This window comes from Gallus gallus, chromosome 10 (assembly GCF_016699485.2).
Source record: "Gallus gallus isolate bGalGal1 chromosome 10, bGalGal1.mat.broiler.GRCg7b, whole genome shotgun sequence".
NCBI classification, from domain to species: domain Eukaryota; kingdom Metazoa; phylum Chordata; class Aves; order Galliformes; family Phasianidae; genus Gallus; species Gallus gallus.
The window spans coordinates 20,053,889-20,071,539 of record NC_052541.1 but is presented as its reverse complement, the minus strand read 5'-3'; the positions used below and the strand labels follow the sequence as shown (position 1 = coordinate 20,071,539).

At 68.8% G+C, this 17,651-nt stretch overlaps 2 protein-coding genes across 2 annotated transcripts; one reads left to right on the top strand and one right to left on the bottom strand.

Moving 5' to 3' along the window:
- Positions 1 to 841: 841 nt before the first annotated feature.
- SEMA4B (semaphorin 4B) lies at positions 842 to 9,578 on the bottom strand. Its single transcript, XM_413950.8, is given in 16 exon segments — positions 842 to 1,659; positions 1,661 to 2,126; positions 2,207 to 2,301; positions 2,392 to 2,555; positions 2,778 to 2,893; positions 2,979 to 3,189; positions 3,300 to 3,450; positions 3,564 to 3,745; positions 4,171 to 4,328; positions 4,408 to 4,524; positions 4,645 to 4,756; positions 4,854 to 4,952; positions 5,044 to 5,106; positions 5,378 to 5,538; positions 7,961 to 8,155; positions 9,212 to 9,578. Coding segments are annotated over 15 exon segments (2,478 nt in total). The 5' UTR covers positions 8,064 to 8,155; positions 9,212 to 9,578; the 3' UTR covers positions 842 to 1,379.
- A 4,360-nt stretch (positions 9,579 to 13,938) lies between these two features.
- IDH2 (isocitrate dehydrogenase (NADP(+)) 2, mitochondrial) lies at positions 13,939 to 17,242 on the top strand. Its single transcript, NM_001031599.2, has 11 exons — positions 13,939 to 14,063; positions 14,738 to 14,829; positions 15,011 to 15,176; positions 15,361 to 15,521; positions 15,594 to 15,737; positions 15,832 to 15,968; positions 16,059 to 16,210; positions 16,281 to 16,393; positions 16,469 to 16,566; positions 16,675 to 16,767; positions 16,909 to 17,242. The coding sequence occupies exons 1-11, from the start codon at positions 13,949 to 13,951 to the stop codon at positions 16,994 to 16,996; spliced, it is 1,359 nt and encodes a 452-aa protein (NP_001026770.2). The 5' UTR covers positions 13,939 to 13,948; the 3' UTR covers positions 16,997 to 17,242.
- The last annotated feature ends 409 nt before the right edge of the window (positions 17,243 to 17,651 follow it).

Below are 17,651 nucleotides of genomic sequence, written 5' to 3'. Positions count from 1 at the left end.
CCAGCGCGCTTAGCAGGCTCTGCACAAAGAGCTCTGCTCTCTAACGGGAGGCACAAAGGGAAATCCAGGGCAAGCAAGCAGTACCTTTGCTGTGGGCAGTGCAAGGGCCCTTTGTGTCTGTTCATCCAGCGGGCTTGGTGCTGGCTGGCTGCCATCTGGGAACGGCTCTGTGCAGGGAGCCTGCAGCATTCCCTAGCAGCACCATGCCGAGACGGCTGCAGTGCCCGGTGCTGCTGGATTCCCGGTGCTGCTGGATCCCCAGCCCCAGCTTGCAGCTGTTTCTCACGTCCCGGCTGCTTGCTCCCAGCGGTGCGGGCCCTTCCAGCTCGCAGCCTTGCAGCGATGGTGTTATCTGCCTGCTGCAGCCTGCGGGCCGTGTCTGCTGGCACGGCACCAGCCAACGCCTCCGGTGGCTTTTTTGATGTCCCAGAACAGGCTGGGCAGGAAGTGGGGGAACACTGTCCTGGCAGGAGTGAGGCAGCGCGGGTCCCAGGGAAGCCTGCCCCAGCATGCTGGCATGCTGCGGAGCTCACTGCTTCCCAAGCATGAGGCAGATAAGAAGCACTGTGCCATGCTCTCAAGCTGCTTCCCCACATCATGGAAGTGGGACCTCAAAACAGTAGAGCACTGCTGCAGACCTGCAGCACCCTACATTGGGGTCACAGGGATCCTGTTCTGGAGTTGCGTGCTGGCACAGCCACACGCAACTGCCCCATACGTTCCATCGCACCTGCCCTGCGTGCAGCCACGCACGCCTGGCCCACAGGAGCCAGCCAGTGGGATGGGCCCAGCTCTGGGAAGGGGCCCCGCTCCCACACCTGCGGGCACAGCAGCACACACATTTACAAAGGAAACACCTGGACTTTAGATAAAAACCACAGACGTTTCTGCACACACACACTGGGGACACGAGACACGCAGCATGGAGCTCCATCCTGGCAGAGGGTGAGCACTGCTGTCTGCTCCCTCCCCAGGACACAATTCACATTTTCAACGTATTAAAAACGAACCAAGCACAGACACACACCACATCCACGGGGCCACCACGCACCAGCACCCCCCGGCCGTACACACAGCTCCGGGCCCCCAATGGGATGTCACAGTGAGTCGGGGCACGAGGGGGCCGCGGCCGCCCCCAGCCCTCTGCATAGATGGGGCTGTGCCTGCGCGGGGATGGGGAAAGTCCAACCATCCCTGCAAGGCGTGCGGTACCCTCTGCCGGCCCCATCCCGAGGCGGTGCCCAGGACCCTCCTCCCCCCCCAACCAGGGTGGGCGGCGCGGCGGGGCCGGGCTCCCGGCATGCACACACAGACGAACACCGATCCCAGCCGGCGAGGCTCAGCAGAGCAGAGGTGGTGCGCGAAGGCTGTCTGTCCCCTCACACCACCGAGTCCTGGATCTCGGAGCCCAGGCGCACACGGGGTCTTTGGCAGGCGGGGGACACCTCCACAAAGCTGTCCCGCACGTGGAGGGGCCGCTTCTCCGACTCGGAGAAGGCACGCGTGGTGCCCGGCGGCTCATGCACGGGGGTGCTGACGATGTAGTTGTCCTGCAGCGCCTGGTAGCCCTTGTGCTCGGGCGCGGCATTGGGCAGGTTGCTGCCGTTCAGGGGCAGGCTCTCCACCGGCTTACGGGGCGCCTTCTGGTGCCGGCCGGCGTCCCCCGGGCTCCACCAGCGCCTTCACGCCGTCGCAGTGGCGGTGCAGGAGGAAGAGGATCAGCACGAGCATGGCGGCGGCGAACAGCCCGGACATCACCAGGAACTCGGTCCAGTAGGTCTTGCCGTCCAGCCGCGCCGCGATGCTGCCCACGGCCGAAGTGCTCCGCGAGGTGCTGACGGTCTCCGGCGCGGTGAAGCCCCTCCCGCCGGGCTCCTGCACAGCCACGCAGTAGCTGGCCATCAGCTTGCGGAAGCCCTCCTCCAGTGACCAGCACTCATATGTGCCCGCGCGCTCCGGGCTGCCCACCAGGATGAGAGCCCCCTCGGGCAGCACCAGGTAGGAGGCATTGACGGGGGTCCCGTTGTGCAGCCAGCGCCGCGATGCCAGGTTGGAAAGCAGCCGGCACGGCAGCGGCTGCACCGCGTTGGGTGGCAGCTGGATCCGCTGGCATGGGGTGCCCGAGGCTGCGGGAGAGAGGTGGGGATGTCAGTGAGGCTGCGGGACCCGGCACTGCACGTGCTGGGGAGGACGAGCAGGATCTCACCTGGAGGCAGGAGGACGCGGGGCCGGGGCTGGGACACGTTGGCTGGCTGGCAGAGCCGCTCTGTCTCGGCACCTTCGATGTCCTGAGCCCACAGCCTGAGGCAGAGAGGAGGGTCAGGGGTGTGGGGGCTGCAGGGGTAGTGCAGCACTGAGGAAGATGGCGCACTGGTGGGGGGCAGCACTTACTGGGGATGCGCCGGGGGGTGCGGGGCGGTGCTGCGGCAGGCGCCGTGGCTCCAGGCACAGAAGGGGTCCCGTGCCAGCACACACTCACCGCAGCTGCGGTACAGGCTGCAGTTAGAGAAGGGCACCTGAGCCACTGCCGTGTAGGAGGCCGCATAGACCAGGCCCTGTGGGGAGGAGGCACAGCAGTGTCGGTCACACAATGCCTGCGGCGGGGATGGACCCCGCATGCCTGAATCCTCATGGGCTCCCCAGCCCCAGGCTTGGAGTTGCAAATTCCAGCATGGGGCAGGTCTGGCAAGGATGGGAAGACAACCCCCCAACCCACCATCAGGTTTATAGCCCACGCCGTCCCCCCCCAGCCCCAGACCCCCATGCTCGGCTCCTGCCTGCTCGTGGTCCAGCAGCAACTGCAGGATGGGCTGCCCAGTGGGGAAAAGGCGGATCTCCTCGATGATGTGCACCCGGTGGTTCACACGCACCGCCTTGTGCAAGCGGCCATCGTCTGCAAACACAGCGGCTGTGCTGAGCAGGGCTGGGGGCTCAAAGCGCCCATCCCCGGTGCCGCCCAGCCCCCGGGCTGCACCCACCCGTGCCCAGGAATAGGACGTCGTAGGTGCCGCGCAGCCCCTGCACGCGGTGCACGCCGATCTGCTGGTAGCGCAGGCGGCTCTGCAGCAGCAGCGGCTGGCTGCGCACCGGGCTGTCCATCAGGAAGTGGTCTTTGACGAAGTTCAGCACGCGGTCCGGCATCTGCAGGGACGAGTTGATCTTCAGGTGCCGCGTGTGGCTGGTGATGCACTGTGGAGAGAGCGGAGATTGGCCGGGGCCACGGGTAGCTGTGCTCCCAGGAGCCGGGCAGACAGAGGCTGCCCCGTCCCGTTCCCACACAAGCACCCCGGGGTGCGCACCGTGCCTGGCCGTGGTTCTGGTACCGGGCTGGTGTCTGTGTACCACTGCTGGGTCTCACGGTTCACCTCCTTGTAGAGCCCACCAAAGGCCTTCTGCACACTGTGCATGGGGAAGGCGCACACCGCCGAGCTGCCCAGGCCACCCTTGTTCCTGGCAGAGAGCAGCACACGGCAGGGTCAAGCACTGCGGCTTCGGGAACCTGAGCGTGGCCAAGGCCCCCTGCTCTGCCCCAGGCAGCACTGCCGGTCCTGCCCTGCGCTCACCACTGCGATGTGAAGACCCCATAGAAGAGCGTCTCCCTCCAGCGCTGCTCCCCGGGCGTGAGCACAAAGACGTCCTGCAGCACGTTGAAGGGGAAGCCGTCCTCGGGGTGCGAGCAGAGCAGCTGCGCCTTCAGGAACGTCGTCCACCGCCGCTGCAGCACCCGCTCCCCACCCTGGTCCCCCTGTATGGGCACTGGGGGTCAGGGCATGGGCAACGGTAGTGCGGCTGCCTCACAGCAGGAGCTCCGAGATGCCCCCCATGTCCGTGAATGTGAGTGGGCTCTGCCCACTCGTGCAGCTGCACCAGAGCAGCTCAGTTTTGGGGAGGCACAGGCACAGCAGTGTTTCCAGGAGAAGGGAAATGCGGTGCAGGAGGAGGATAGGTCTGTGTGCCCTCCAGCAAGGAGGCTGCTGCTACCGATGCCATGGGCTGGGCACTGCAGAGCTGTAAGTGCCATAGAGGGGTCTCCTGCAGGCTCCTTCCCAGGGCGTCTGGGAACCAGCAGACAGAGATACACAGGGCGGTCCCGTGTCCTCCCCACGCTCCGGGGATGAGTGACAGCCTGGGCGCATTCCCCCCACCACGTCCCCACTGCCTTGCACCCACCTTGCACACGCGTGCGATGCGTGACACAATGGTGTTCTCAAAGTAGTCAAACTCCTTGCCGGTCTCGCTGAAGAAAAAGTAGACCTTGTCATCATCGCCATCGGGGTTGCCGGCAGGCAGGCTCTCCTGCAGGAAGGCTGAGCCCACGAACACCGGGTCTGGGAGAACAGCACACTCAGCATCGCCCACCTCCATCCCAGAGCCTCCCGCAGCCCACCGTCCCACCCCGGCTCTCACCCTGCAGCCAGCTGAGGGAGTTCTCTGTCTTCAGGGAAATGCGGCTCTCCTGGCTGCGGTAGATGGTGGGCTCATTGCCCTGGAAGTTGCTGACAGTCCCAGCGTAGAGCTCCCCGTCTGCCAAAGAGATGCTGCGCTGGGACCCGGCCCAGCCCTGCAGCCCCACTCCCCACGGGGGCTGCCTGTGGGACCACAGCCCCGCTCTGTTCTCGTGGGGCTGCAGGGCGCGTGCCTTACCGACCATGACGGCGGTGGAGCGGTACTCGGGGTCGAAGGGGCAGCGTCCCTTCCCGTCCTCCAGCAGCACCCTTCCCAACGCGTCCCGCTCCAGGGTGAAGTGCTGCACGTTCTGCGAGGGGATGGGGCCGTGAGCTGGGGGCAGGCCACAGTGCCCCCCACTCCCACTCCAGGGACCCCAGAGGGCCCCCGTCCTCTCCCCAGCTCACGATGTAGGCGCAGGTGGGGCTGAAGGCACAGGTCCCGCACGTGTAGAGGTGGGTGCTGTTCAGCTGCAGCAGCATCTTGATGTAGTTGTGACAGTCCCTCTGCAGGGGGGGAGACGCGGCTCAGCCACCCTGCACGTGGGCACCGGGCACTGCCCAGCCCAGACAGTACATCCCAGACACCAGGGCTCACCTGGGGGTCCTTGCCCTTGAACACGCACTGCCTCTTCTTCTCCTCATCCGCACCCCAAGGCAGCTGCAGAGAGGGGATGGTCACTGAGAGCCCAATCACCAACGGGCCCCCAACACCCCTCTGCGGTCCCAATATCAGCAGCTCCACTCGATCCCATTCCAGATAGATCCCAGCAGCTGGGCCTGAGCACCCAATGCCGGCACAGCTGGTGCAGCTGCCTCTGCACTGCCCTGACCAGCTGCAGAATGCACCAGGACCCCACGCCAGAGCTGGGCTCAGTGTCCCCAGCCCTCTCCATGGACTCGTGGTGTTGGAACCGTGCACGTGGGCTCACCCTGCGGGCCAGCACGCCGTGCTGGAAGTGGCTGGTGTTGACAGCAAAGAGCACCTCACGTGCACCCAGGTACAGCGTGCCACCATCCGGGCTCAGCAGCAGCGCCGTGTAGTTGGAGACCCCGGGCACCTCGAAGCGCTGCACCACACGCTCAGCTGAGTCTGCAGGGGGACAGCGAGGGATCAGCACCGCACAGCACCTGGGGCCGTGAGCACCACGCTGGCACTGCACTGGCTGGGAAGCACGGAAGGAAGTGGATGCTGCAGAAGGACCCGATCTCCCGGCCTTGGCTGTCAGTGTGGGCTGGGCTGCTGCACCTCGGCACCGCCACAAACCGCACACGGCCGTAACAGTACCTGAGGGCAGAGTCTGAACTGCCGCGGCATCCTGGCCCCTGGGGACAGCCCCGGGGCTCAGAGCCCCACTGCCCAGCCCTGGGGTCCCTGCCCGTGGAGCTGGGGGCAGAGCTCCCTGGCCATGCCCCAGCAGCTCCCCGCACCAGGCTTGAGCAGCGGCTGCCAGCCAGGGCAGGCAGAGCCTGTCCCGTGTGGGTGGCCCAGTCCCGGAAGCTCTTCCTCTCAGCCAGCAGCCCTCTGAATCAGAGCACCCAGCTGTGTCAGCGGGACACGTCGGGCTTACTCACGCTGCCAACTCCCTTACCCCTGACCCACAGCTCACCGGGAAGCCCCGACCTGCCCGAAGCCCTGCCCGGTGTCAGCTGCCATGAGCTTTGCCCGGTGCCAGCAGTACTGCTGGGGCAGAACCCTGCTTCTCCCCCCACTTCCTGCTGTCACCGCGGGGAGCGCAGCGGTGATGCTGTCACGGCCCCACAGGGACACAGCACTCCCAATGAAGCTCCCCGCTGGCACCAGCCCTGCTATGCTTGCGAGGGCCCTGAGCTCCCCAGAAGGCATGGCACAGTGCAGGGCTGTGTGGCGCAGCCTTTCCCCAGCCCTGGCAGCCTGGGTACAATCCAGGGCAATTGGCTCAGTGCCTGCCTAAGCCACGGCCTACCTTGCAGTAGTGCAGCGGAATAGGGATGCACTTGGGGGCTGCATCCCCCCACGGGGTCCCATGCCTGGGCATCAGGGTGATGCCACTCACGGCGGGCACAGCGCAGAAGGGCAGTGGGGCCCCTACACCCCGCAGAGCTCACCCAGCCCAGAAGCTCTGAAGCCTGTGGTGGCTGCCAGGGGGCCTGTTAGGACAAGACCTGCTTCTTCCAGACAAACCTGCTGGAGGCACATCCCGCCACTCAAGAGGAGCAGCTCGCCTGCTCCTCCCCTTGCCAACCACAAGCCCCACACAGGAGCCACCGCCGGGTGCAGTGCACACTGGCCAGCCTGCCCCCCCCCCAGCTCCTGTGGTGAGGGTGCATCCAGGTCAGGACCCCGAGGTTCTCCCTGTAGCCGCGAGCCCAGGCTGCAGCGACTGCTCGAGCACCAGCTGGAGGAGGGCAGAGCTGGGCCAGAACCGGTCTGTGCAGGCACAATGTGGCAAAACACAGTGCTGGGCTGGGCTGTCCCGCTGCCTCCCATGGCTCCCATCCATCCCACCCCACTGAGCAGATCTCACATCTGCTGGTGCCACCGTGGCCGTGGCTGGCGGTCCCAGGAGCATGTGGCAAGGCCACGGCCACGTCAAAGAAGCTCAGTGCACGGAGCCAGGGAGCGTTCCTGTGCCAGAACCATCCTGACCCAAAGCCACCGCACCCTCTCAGCCATCCCCAGCCAGGAGACAGCGCAGGACAGACGCTGCTCGCAGCGGCAGCTGGATTTGGCCACCTCCTGGGAGCTCAAGGAGCCTCACCACTTGTGGGCCGCCCACGCCACGCCACAGCTGCAGTGCCAGGCAGGGCAGCCGGCCCCACCTGCCCCCAGCAGCGTCCCGATACTGACCTCCGATGTCACTGCGGGCACACGGCCACGGGCAGCGGCCAGGAACGGCCCTGCAGGGTGAGGGGGCTCTGCCTGCCAGGACCCTGCTTATCCTGGGCTGTCCATCTCTGGCACCAGCACAGAGCACAGTCAGCAGGACCCGGAGTCCCCACGGCCGGGCGTAGCAAGAGCCTGAGCAGAGCACCGGCATACGTGGTCGTGGGGGGGTCACACAGGCAACAACCCCGGCTGCTGCAGTGCAACCGGAGCACGTGGACAATCCCCCGCGGCCGGCTTGCCCCCTCCCACGCCCCCACAGCCCCGCACACGGGGACGCAAACACCCGCCCCGGCCGCTGCTCCCCGCTACCGGCACCCACGGAGCAGCGAGCCCCAGCTTGCCGGGCCGGCTGGGAGTGTTGTGCAGGCTCAGAGCCCCGCGGGCTGTCACAAGGCGTTTCCACGCCGGAGCGGCGGGGCCAGCTCCGTCCCACGGTCGAGGGAGGCCAACCCGCACCCCGCGCCCCGCACCCCGTTCCAGCGGGCGAGGGCAGCCCGCGCCCCCGGGCCGGCGGTACCGCGGGACGCGCGGGGCAGCGCCCGCCTTCGGGGCTCCCAACCCTCCCCCCTCCCCCCCGGAGGCGACCATCGGGCGCGGGGGTTCGGGCGGTCCCAAGCCCACCCCTCCCCATGGCGGACACACTCACCGTAGGGCAGGCTGACCCGCGGCACGGGCTCCTGCGCCGCCGAGAGCAGCAGCGCCGCCAGCACCGAGTGCGCCAGGACGGGCAGCGCCGGCCGCGGCACCATGGCGAGCCGAGCCGAGCCGAGCCGAACCGGGCCGGGCCGGGCCGGGCCGGGCTTCCGCCGCGTCCCGCGAAGCCGCCCCGGGCACTGCAGACCTGCGGGCAGAGAAGGGGCTCAGCGGCGCGCGCGGCGCGCTCGGCACGGCGCGACTCCGCCCCCGTCCCGGCACCGCCCCGCCCCGACCCGACCCGCCACGCGCGGCCACCGGCACGGGGCGACGGGCTGCGCAGAGCCGAACCGAGCCCGGGTGCCTTCCGCCGAGACCGCGGTCCCATCCCGGCGGGACCCGAGCCGGGGAGGGGGCGCGGGCAGAGCCCCGCCCGCGGCACCCGGTGCCGTGAGCTTCCCCGGGCGGGCCCCGCTCCCACCGAGCAGCTGGCCGCGGCCAGGAGGGCACGGCTCTCCCACGCACCGGCAGCCCCCACGCCGGGGCCGCCCCCGCAGCGCTCCTGCAGCAGCAGCGCGTCCCGGGGCCGCTGGCAGAGCGGGGCCGTGCGGGGAGCGCCGCTGCTCCCGGAGCCCCTCGGTGCATTTGCGCCGTCTCTGCCGCCCCGCGAGTTGCGGCCGGGGGGCTCCGCTCGGCCCGGCGCTCGCTGCCGTGCCCGGGGAACGACGGCATCCCTGGAGCGCCCGTGCCGGCCCGTCCCAGGGTTGAAGCTCGCGAGCAGCGGTGTCCGCAGCGCAGAGCACCGCTCCGCCTCCCCGTCGGTCCGTCCCCGGGGGGACAGCCACGGCCCCGGCTGGGTGCGTGCGGGGTACCGTCGGGCGGGACCCTCAGAGCCGCTTCCAGCCCTGAGCTGCGCGAGCCTATGCCAGAATGGGGGGTTCTCGCCGAAGCACACGCAGACCTCCGGAGAACCGCCGCGCTCGTCCAGCGGTTGCCATAGCAATCGGTTATTAATGACAGCTGCTTGTTTTGCCATGGCAACGAGGGGAAAGGGGAAAGGGTCTCCTCGGCAGCCCTCCTGGGGCCGGGCTCGCCGCCCCCTCCCGCGCTCAGGGTTCACCTCCCCGCTGCTCGCTCGGCCTCCCGGCCCCGCACCCCTGGGCTACCGCCACCCCCAGCGGGACCGTGGGAGAACCCTCCCCGGTTTGCGCCCCGTGCCGTCCCTGCTCCCCGCTCACCCGCACTGCCCGCTGCGGGGCCGTACCTGGCGCGCAGGGCCGGGGCAGCGGCACACCGCCTCGCTCCCCGTCCCGGCTCTCCTCCCGCTCCGCCGTCCCTTCCTGGGCCCGGCCGGCTCCACCCCGCCGCCTTATCAGCACCCTTTGCCCGGGAAGTGCCACAGACGGGACGCATTCTGCGTCACGGAGCCGGGCAGCGTCACGCCGCGTGGGGTGCGAGCTCTGCCGCTGCCCCCGCAGCGCCGTCCCACGGCACCGTGGGGGTCCCCGCGGGGCTCCGCGGACCCGGACATCGCCCACGCGTGGCCGCCGCAGCGCGGTGCCCACAGCCCCGGGGCGACGGCCCGCAACAGCGCGAGCCCCGCGGGAAGGGTGGGCCGGGGGACAAAGGGGCAGGGAGCCCCGGGAGGGCAGCGAGCGGGGCAGGAGCGAGCCCGGAGCCTGCGCCTTTAAGCGCTGCTGGAACGGCCCCGCGGCCCGCTGCTGGCAGCCCGGCCTGTTTACGCCGAGCTCTCATTTATCTCCTCCGCCTGCCCACGCAGCGTGCCAGCGCGGGGGGCATCCGCGGCTCCGCGCCCCCCGCTCCGGCGTGTGTGTGCCTGCCCGCCTGCCTTGCCCGCGCACGGCCGTGCCGGCACCGACCGCAGCGGTGGGGACGGGGGAACGGTTCGGGGTGCCGGGCCGGGCAGAGCCAAACCCGCGGCCCGGGGTCAGCTGCGGGAGGGGCTGCGGTGTTGGCACCGAGTTCGCACGCTGAACTCCATCCCGCTCCGCTCCCTCGGATGCCAACGCGGAGCCGCTCCGCGCTGCTGTTCCCTGCGTGCTCCGGCCCTGCTCGGCGGCCGGCCTGCTGCGGGCACGGTGCGGGCGCAGCGCCGGCTCGGATGCAGCCCACGTGCGGCCCTTCGTCCTGCCCCGCGTCCCCGGGGATGTCGCGCGCACCCCCGGCTCGCCTCCCCGTGGAGCTGCCAGACAGCCTGGAGCCGCCCCCTCGGCTGTGCGTGCGGAGCGGGAGCGCGCATCACGCACACCTGCAGCCGTGCCGAGCGGTGCTGATGCACGCACAGATGCTCCCGGCTCAGCTGCTCTGCTGGCGGCCCCAAGCGTGCATTCCACGAAACGGGGCTTCCTCGGGCCCGCAGCCGCGGCCACGCGGGATGGGTTGGCGGCAGCGCGCCGGCCCTCTCTGCTTTGCTGCGCCCGGCTGGCAGCAGGGAGAGGCCCCGCTTGGAACCAGCCCCCATCCTGCAGCGCGTGAGGCCCGGAGCCCCCCAGCAGCCCCCCTGCCCTGCAGACACCGGCCTCGAATGCCGCAGGACGCCGAGCACCGCCCGCGTGTTGGGCACCCCCGGCATAGGACAGAGCCGGAGCACCGCACACCCCTCAGGGGGCCGGGATGGGGCGGCTCCGCACTGCATGCAGGGTGCAGGAAGGAGGGGGTCCTGGTGCAGGGATGCGTGACCCCTTCCTAGCCACCCTCGGCCCCGCAGAGCCCAAACCCAGCACTGCTCTCCTCGGCCCTGCTCCCTGCAGGCACAGCGGCGCCTTTCACTGGAGTGCTGCCTGCAGGAAGATGGGTTCCTGGAATCTAAGAGCAGCCACAGCACTGCAGGAGCAGACATCAGAGGCTGACACTGAGACCCCACGACCTGCACGGCCCCAACCGTCCCCCACCCGAAGCCCCACGGCTGCTGTGACACTCAACACCATCAGTGCGGTGTCTGCACACCCAGGACACGCAGTGTGCACACAGCATGCAGACATCCTGCTCCGCACACATTCCCACAGGTGGGACACACAATGCACACATACGTCCCACGTGTGACAGAGCACACACAGCTCCTCACAGCCGACCCAGACGCGGCCATAACGCTGTGTGTGCACTTCCTGGGGCAGGCAGTGTGTGGAACACACCCCCACACGCATGTAAACACACGCACGGCGCTTACGGGAGGCACACACCCCACACTGCAAACACACCTGGAAACACGCAATGAGTGCAGCCCCACGCTGCTGTGGGCAGCAGTCCCTACATGCGGCCTGAGTGCTCCTGCACCACACACTGTGCACACACACGCACACCCTGCACGCGTTGCACACGCCCTTGCACACATGCAGGCCCTCTGCCACCCCACGGCTCTTGCAAGCTCTGTGCGGCCGCTGCCACTGTGCACACGCATCCGTGGGGATCCCCATCCGAGCGCAGCCCCCCCCTTAAACACCTCCCGTGCACGAACACACACGCGCCCCCCCCCCCCCTCCCCTAACCCGCGCACAGGCGCTGCACGGTAGCACATAAGCGCCCGCCCAGCAGCGTGCACACACAGACACGCACACACACACGCATCCCCCCGCACATCTCCTTTGCACACACACGCACGCACGCACGCACCCCGCCCGCCGCTTACCGGCTCGGGGCGCGGATCCCGCCTGCAGCGCGGGGCGGCTCCGGGGCTCCCCGCCCGCGGGGGCCGCGGGGCGGTGCGGGGCGGCTCCGTCTGCTCCGCCCGCCGCCTGCAACAAAGGGCCGCCCCGCCCGGCCCACCCCCCCACCCCGCGGCTCAACACCGCCGGCAGCGCCGCCGCCGTCCGCCCGGGCCGGGTTCGGGGATCGGAGAGGAGGCAGCCCTGGAGGGGGGGTGTGCAGGAGTGGGGGGGTCTCGGTGCGGCGGTGCCGTCGGCCCCGGACGGTGCTGCTCCCCCCGCAGTGCTGCGTGAGAGCCGTGGGGAATGGGGAGCGGTTCTGTGGGCGCTTCCAGGGAGGGGCTGCTCTCGGGCAGCCCCAGGGGCAGAGGTGTTGGCGATGTATGGCGGGTGCACGGATAGCAGGGATGTGTGTGTGGCCGAGGGCATTGCCGTGAGGTCCTGGTGGTGCCGCATGGATCCGGGCCTTTGGGGCAGCGTGTGGCTGCTGGTGTCTGCCCAGAGCCACGCACAGCCTGAGGCTGCCGGCCAGGAGCTGCCTGTGAACAGAGCCGCTGGAGTCACCCTGAGCTTTAATGGGTGCTTGGGGAGGCCCAGCACGGGGGTCCCGGGTGCTGAGCCCCCACAGCCCCTGAGCAGAGCTGCAGCAACAGCACAGCCCTGTGTGGAGCCAAGCACCAAGTGCAGCCTGCCAGCCTCAGCCCCACACCTCCGGGAAGCTCCTCATCCTCACCATTCCACTTGCATTTTCAGCTGTGCCACATCCCTGAGCGCTGCCATCTGCCTGCTGTGCCACCGAGCCCTGGCAGCCCGGCTGCTCTGCTGCTGTCACTGTGTCCCTGGAGCTGCTGCGCTGCCCTGGATGGCCCTGGCTGCTCCTGGGCTCTGGGCGGCTCTCAGCTTTGGGGGCAGCAGGGTGAGCTGCGGGGCTGCTGTGGGGGCTGTGGAGGGGCACAGATGACACACACCCCCAGCAGTCCCTCGTTATTCCCTGCTGGGGCACTCAAACCACAGCTGTCAGACTCCCCTGGCACAAACTGCTCCATAAGCAGGGCTGGAGCGTGGCCCCCGCCCTCCGCAGCCCACACTGACCCTGCTGGGGCCACCCAGCTGTGGAGAGCTGCTCGGGCTCCAGCCAACTATGCTCTCCTTTGTTGGGAGGCCGCCCTTCCTGGGACGGTGCCACATGGCTGCTCCCCAGCAGGGCCGCACTGCCCTGACCTCGTCCCTGCCACGAGGTCACTGACCGCAGGGTGGGGGGGGGCAGCGCTGCGGTCGTGGGGCGGCCCCCAAATCGCTCCCATGACACCAACAGCCCGCCATGGGGCAGCCCCACGGTGCCGGCCACGTGGCTGTGTGCAGAGTGAGCTGCAGTGGGTACGTTGGGGTCCCGAGTCCCCCACGCTGCCCTGGAGCGGCGGCCCCTGCAGCTGGCAGCCCCCCACAGCTGGCAGCCCGCCGCCCGCAGCTCTGGTTAATGTTAAAGCCAGCGGACGTCACTGTGCCCAGCCCTGCCTCCCCGCCGCCTCCTCCCTGCAGCCCCTCTGCTCGGGGCCGCCTGTTGTTCTGCTCCGCTTCCCAAAGTGGGATCTGCCCAGCCTTCGTGGCTAAAAAAAGCCGCCCGCTGGCCCGAGTGGAAGCGCAAAGCTCCACAGCCTGCGCAGCGTCCGTGGGGCACAGTGCCCCTCTGCCAGGGTCAGTCCGGACAGAGCTCCGCAGAGAGCAGCAGCGCCGCGTCCCGCTCGGTGCGGTGCCCACATCACGTGATGGATCGCTCACGTCTATGTAGGGAAAGCTCTGTGCCCTCTGAGGGCTGAGCTGGCAGCACGCCGCCCAGATGTGCAGGCACCACGTTCCCCCCAACCCCCCCAAGGGCACGGGGACACGCAGTGCGCCCTCTGCACCCTGAATGCCTTACCACCGTATGCGCGCCCTGAATGCCATGCCACCGTACGCAGCCGGACTGTGCCATGCCCCCCCACTATCTCCGCGGAGCAGGAGGGGGATGCACGCAGCCCGGGGGGGGCCACACCAAGAGCCGATCCCCGCCCGGTCACCTTGCGCCTTGGCACCGTTCGTGCCCTGCATTAAGCACACCCCGCTGCACACCACGGGCTAACTCACGCCCTTAGGATTTCCACCTGGAGGGTTCTATTGGGGCACCCCACGGGGCTACGGGGTGGGCTACGGGACGGGGGCAGCGACGGCCTACAGCCCCCTCCCCCGTCCCGTGCGGGGCCCAACGCGGGGGTGCCGGGCGCAGACTTTTACGCACCGCCCCGGGGCGGAGCGAACCGCGTCCCCTCTCCGCCGCCACCGCCGCCCCGTCGCGCCGCGCCATGGCCGCCCGCTGCCTCCGCGCTGTCCCGGCGCTCAGCCGCGCCGCCGGGCTGTCCCGCTGCACCCCCCCCGCCGCCTGCACCGCGCTGGGACCCCCGGGGCAGCGGCGGCACTGTGAGTGCGGTGACCTCGGGGCGGGCGGGGGGTGTCCTTTGGGACGGGGAGGGCGCGGGGTGGAGGGGTGCGGGGAGGGGGCGCGGCGCGGTTCGGAGCGGTTTGAGGAGGACCGGCGCGGTTCGGCACGGTTCGGCCCCAACGCCGTGTGCAGACGGCCCCGCCCCCGGCACTTCTCCCCGCGCGCCGTGGCGACCCGGATTGAAGACGGGACGGGACGGGACGGGGGGGCTGCGCCCTCACCCGGCCGAGTTTGTGTCCCCACGGCCACCGAGGGGTTGCACCGGGCCACGTCCCGCTCCCGCGTGGGGTTTTGTCCTTCACGTTGCACCCTCGTCCTGAGTGGGGTTTGCACCTGGAGCCGCTCCAGTCCCGGCCCCGCGTGGGGTCGTGCAGCTCAGGGCGCTCCCGGCACGTCTGTGCCATGAGTGGGGTGGGCCCCGGTGAGGGGTGACCCCCAGCACCCGGCACCCCGACCCGCGCCCGGACCGGACCCTCTCAGCCCCGGTACCCCGGGTTGGGTGGGGGGCTTTGTGCTCCAACCCCTCTTGCCCCCATGGAGGCTTTGCACCAAGCCCGGTCCCGGCCCCGTGTGGCGCTTTGCCCCCGAAGCGCAGCCGGCGCCGTGTGAGTTTGTCCCCACGCGGTGCCCCACGACGCCCTGCTGCCGCCAGATGCCGACAGGCGGATCAAAGTGGCCAACCCGGTGGTGGAGATGGACGGCGACGAGATGACACGCATCATCTGGGCCTTCATCAAGGAGAAGGTACGGGGCTGTGGGGGCTGCGGGGGCGCGGGCGGCCCGTGTTCCCTGCAGGAAGCAGGTGGTGCGCACAGTGCGGCTTCCGGCGCGCGGGGGGGAGGGGGGGGAGCAGGGGCCGGGTTTGGCTGTGCTGCGCTGCACTGTGCTGCTCTCACACAGCCCCGCTCTGACCCTCCCCCCGCAGCTGATCCTGCCCAACGTGGACGTGCAGCTGAAGTATTTTGACCTGGGGCTGCCGCACCGGGACAAGACGGATGACCAGGTCACCATCGACTCGGCGCTGGCCACCAAGAAGTACAGCGTGGCCGTCAAGTGTGCCACCATCACACCCGATGAGGCCAGGGTGGAAGGTGGGAGGGGGCCGGGGGGAGGATGTGGGACCCCGGTGTCGCGGGGCTGGCTGTGAGTTGGGCACTGTGCTGCTGGCACAGGGCTGTGGCAGCTGCCCACGGCACAAGGGGGCTAGGGGGGCCGTGAGGGCTGTGCTGGGTGGTGCTGGCTGAGCACCCCGTGCCTCACTGCTGCACCTCACAGAGTTCAAACTGAAGAAGATGTGGAAGAGCCCCAACGGGACGATCCGGAACATCCTCGGCGGGACGGTGTTCCGGGAGCCCATCATCTGCAAGAACATCCCGCGCCTGGTGCCGGGCTGGACGCAGCCCATCACTATAGGCAGGCACGCCCACGGCGACCAGGTGAGCGCGGCGGTGTGGGGCTGGGGGCGCTCCCTGCTGCCCGGCCCCGTACTGATACACAGCCCCACGCAGTACAAAGCCACTGACTTCGTGGTGAACAAGTCCGGGACCTTCAAGATGGTCTTCACGCCGAAGGATGGCAGCGGGGTGAAGGAGTGGGAGGTGTTCAACTTCCCCGGCGGCGGCGTGGGCATGGGCATGTACAACACGGATGAGGTACCGGGGGGCTGCGAGGGAGCTCCGTGGTGCCGTGAGGCCCGAGGGGAGCCTGGGGGACCCCACTGAGCGTAGCACCGCGCGTCCTTTGCAGTCCATCTCGGGCTTTGCGCACAGCTGCTTCCAGTACGCCATCCAGAAGAAGTGGCCGCTGTACATGAGCACCAAGAACACCATCCTCAAGGCCTACGACGGGCGCTTCAAGGACATCTTCCAGGAGATCTTCGATAAGTACGGAGCTGAGGGGGCGGCGTGGGGCCGGGCCGGGCCGTTGGGTGGGCGCCCTGTGCCGCTGCGGTGCCGCTGACCGCTGCGCTGCAGGCACTACAAGACGGAGTTCGACAAGCTGAAGATCTGGTACGAGCACCGGCTCATCGACGACATGGTGGCGCAGGTGCTCAAGTCCTCGGGCGGCTTCGTCTGGGCGTGTAAGAACTACGACGGTGACGTGCAGTCGGACATCCTGGCCCAAGGTGACGCTGGCAGCTTTGGGGCTGGCGGGGCTCCGTGCCCCCGTCCCGCCCTGACCCCGTCCCGCCGTAGGCTTCGGCTCGCTGGGGCTGATGACCTCGGTGCTGGTGTGCCCCGACGGGAAGACCATTGAGGCGGAGGCGGCACACGGCACCGTCACACGGCACTACCGGGAGCACCAGAAGGTGGGCTGTGCCCTGAGGGGTCCCTGAGTGAGGGGTCCCGGGGAGACCGCTGAGTGGGGGGCTGTCTGCCCGCAGGGACGGCCCACCAGCACCAACCCCATCGCCAGCATCTTCGCCTGGACGCGCGGGCTGGAGCACCGGGGCAAGCTGGACAGCAACCCAGAGCTGATCAAGTGAGTGGGGTGGGGGGCTGGGGGGGGGAGGGGGGTGCTCCAGGGCTGCCCCACGTGGCGCATGGGGAACTGCTGGGCCACGGCTGCTGCTGAGTGCGCTGCCCCCAGGTTCGCTCAGACGCTGGAGAAGGTCTGCGTCGAGACCGTGGAGAGCGGGACGATGACGAAGGACCTGGCGGGCTGCATCCATGGGCTGGCCAAGTATGTGTGGCTGCGGGGGGGGGGGGGGGTGGGCAGTGCGTGCCACGAGGCAGCGGGCAGCTATTTAGGGCTCTCACTGTGCTGGGCGGTGGCTGTGGCTGGGGGGGGGCAGGATCCCCATTCCTTGCCCTTCTCTCGTAGCGTGAAGCTGAATGAGCACTTTGTGAACACCACCGACTTCCTGGATGCCATCAAGAACAACCTGGACAAGGCCCTGGGCAAAAAGTAGAGGACCCCCCCCCGGGTGCCGCCCGCCGTTACCTCACTGCTAACACCCCGCGAGCGGCACCCGCAGCTCCTCCACGGCTCAGGAACGTTCCCCTCATTTTTATAACCCATTTTCCTACGTGTGTTTTTAAAGCGTTTTTAGGGGGGGTTGTAGGAAGGGATGTGGGGGGGGCTGCCCTTCACCATGCTGTAATTTATGTAACTTCTGACCTCGTGGTGCCAAACGGCCATTAAACGCATCCCGGCCCGTGGTGTGTGCGTGGTGTGCATGGGGCGCGGGGGTCCATGCGCTCCTGGTGCAGCAGGCAGCAGCAGCTAAAGAATATTCATTTATTTAGAATTATTGCTGAACAACTCTTCCAACCGAGGAGATAGACAAAAATAAACACAGTAGGGCTTTGCACGGGGGGGGGGGGGAGGGGGGCGACCGCTCTGCAGACACAGTGCAGGGTGCACCCCAACAGCTCTCCGGCACAGTGCGGCGTGGGGTGCGGTGCTTTTTGGTAGTGGGACAGAGGTAGATGTGGGGATATGGGGTGGGCGTGGGGGGCTGTGCTGGGAGGGGGGGGTTGGGCTGAAGGAGCTGCATCTACAGGGGCCCAGGGTGGAGGGGGTGCTGAGCCATGGTGGGGGGGCTCCAGGTGCAGGAGCACTGG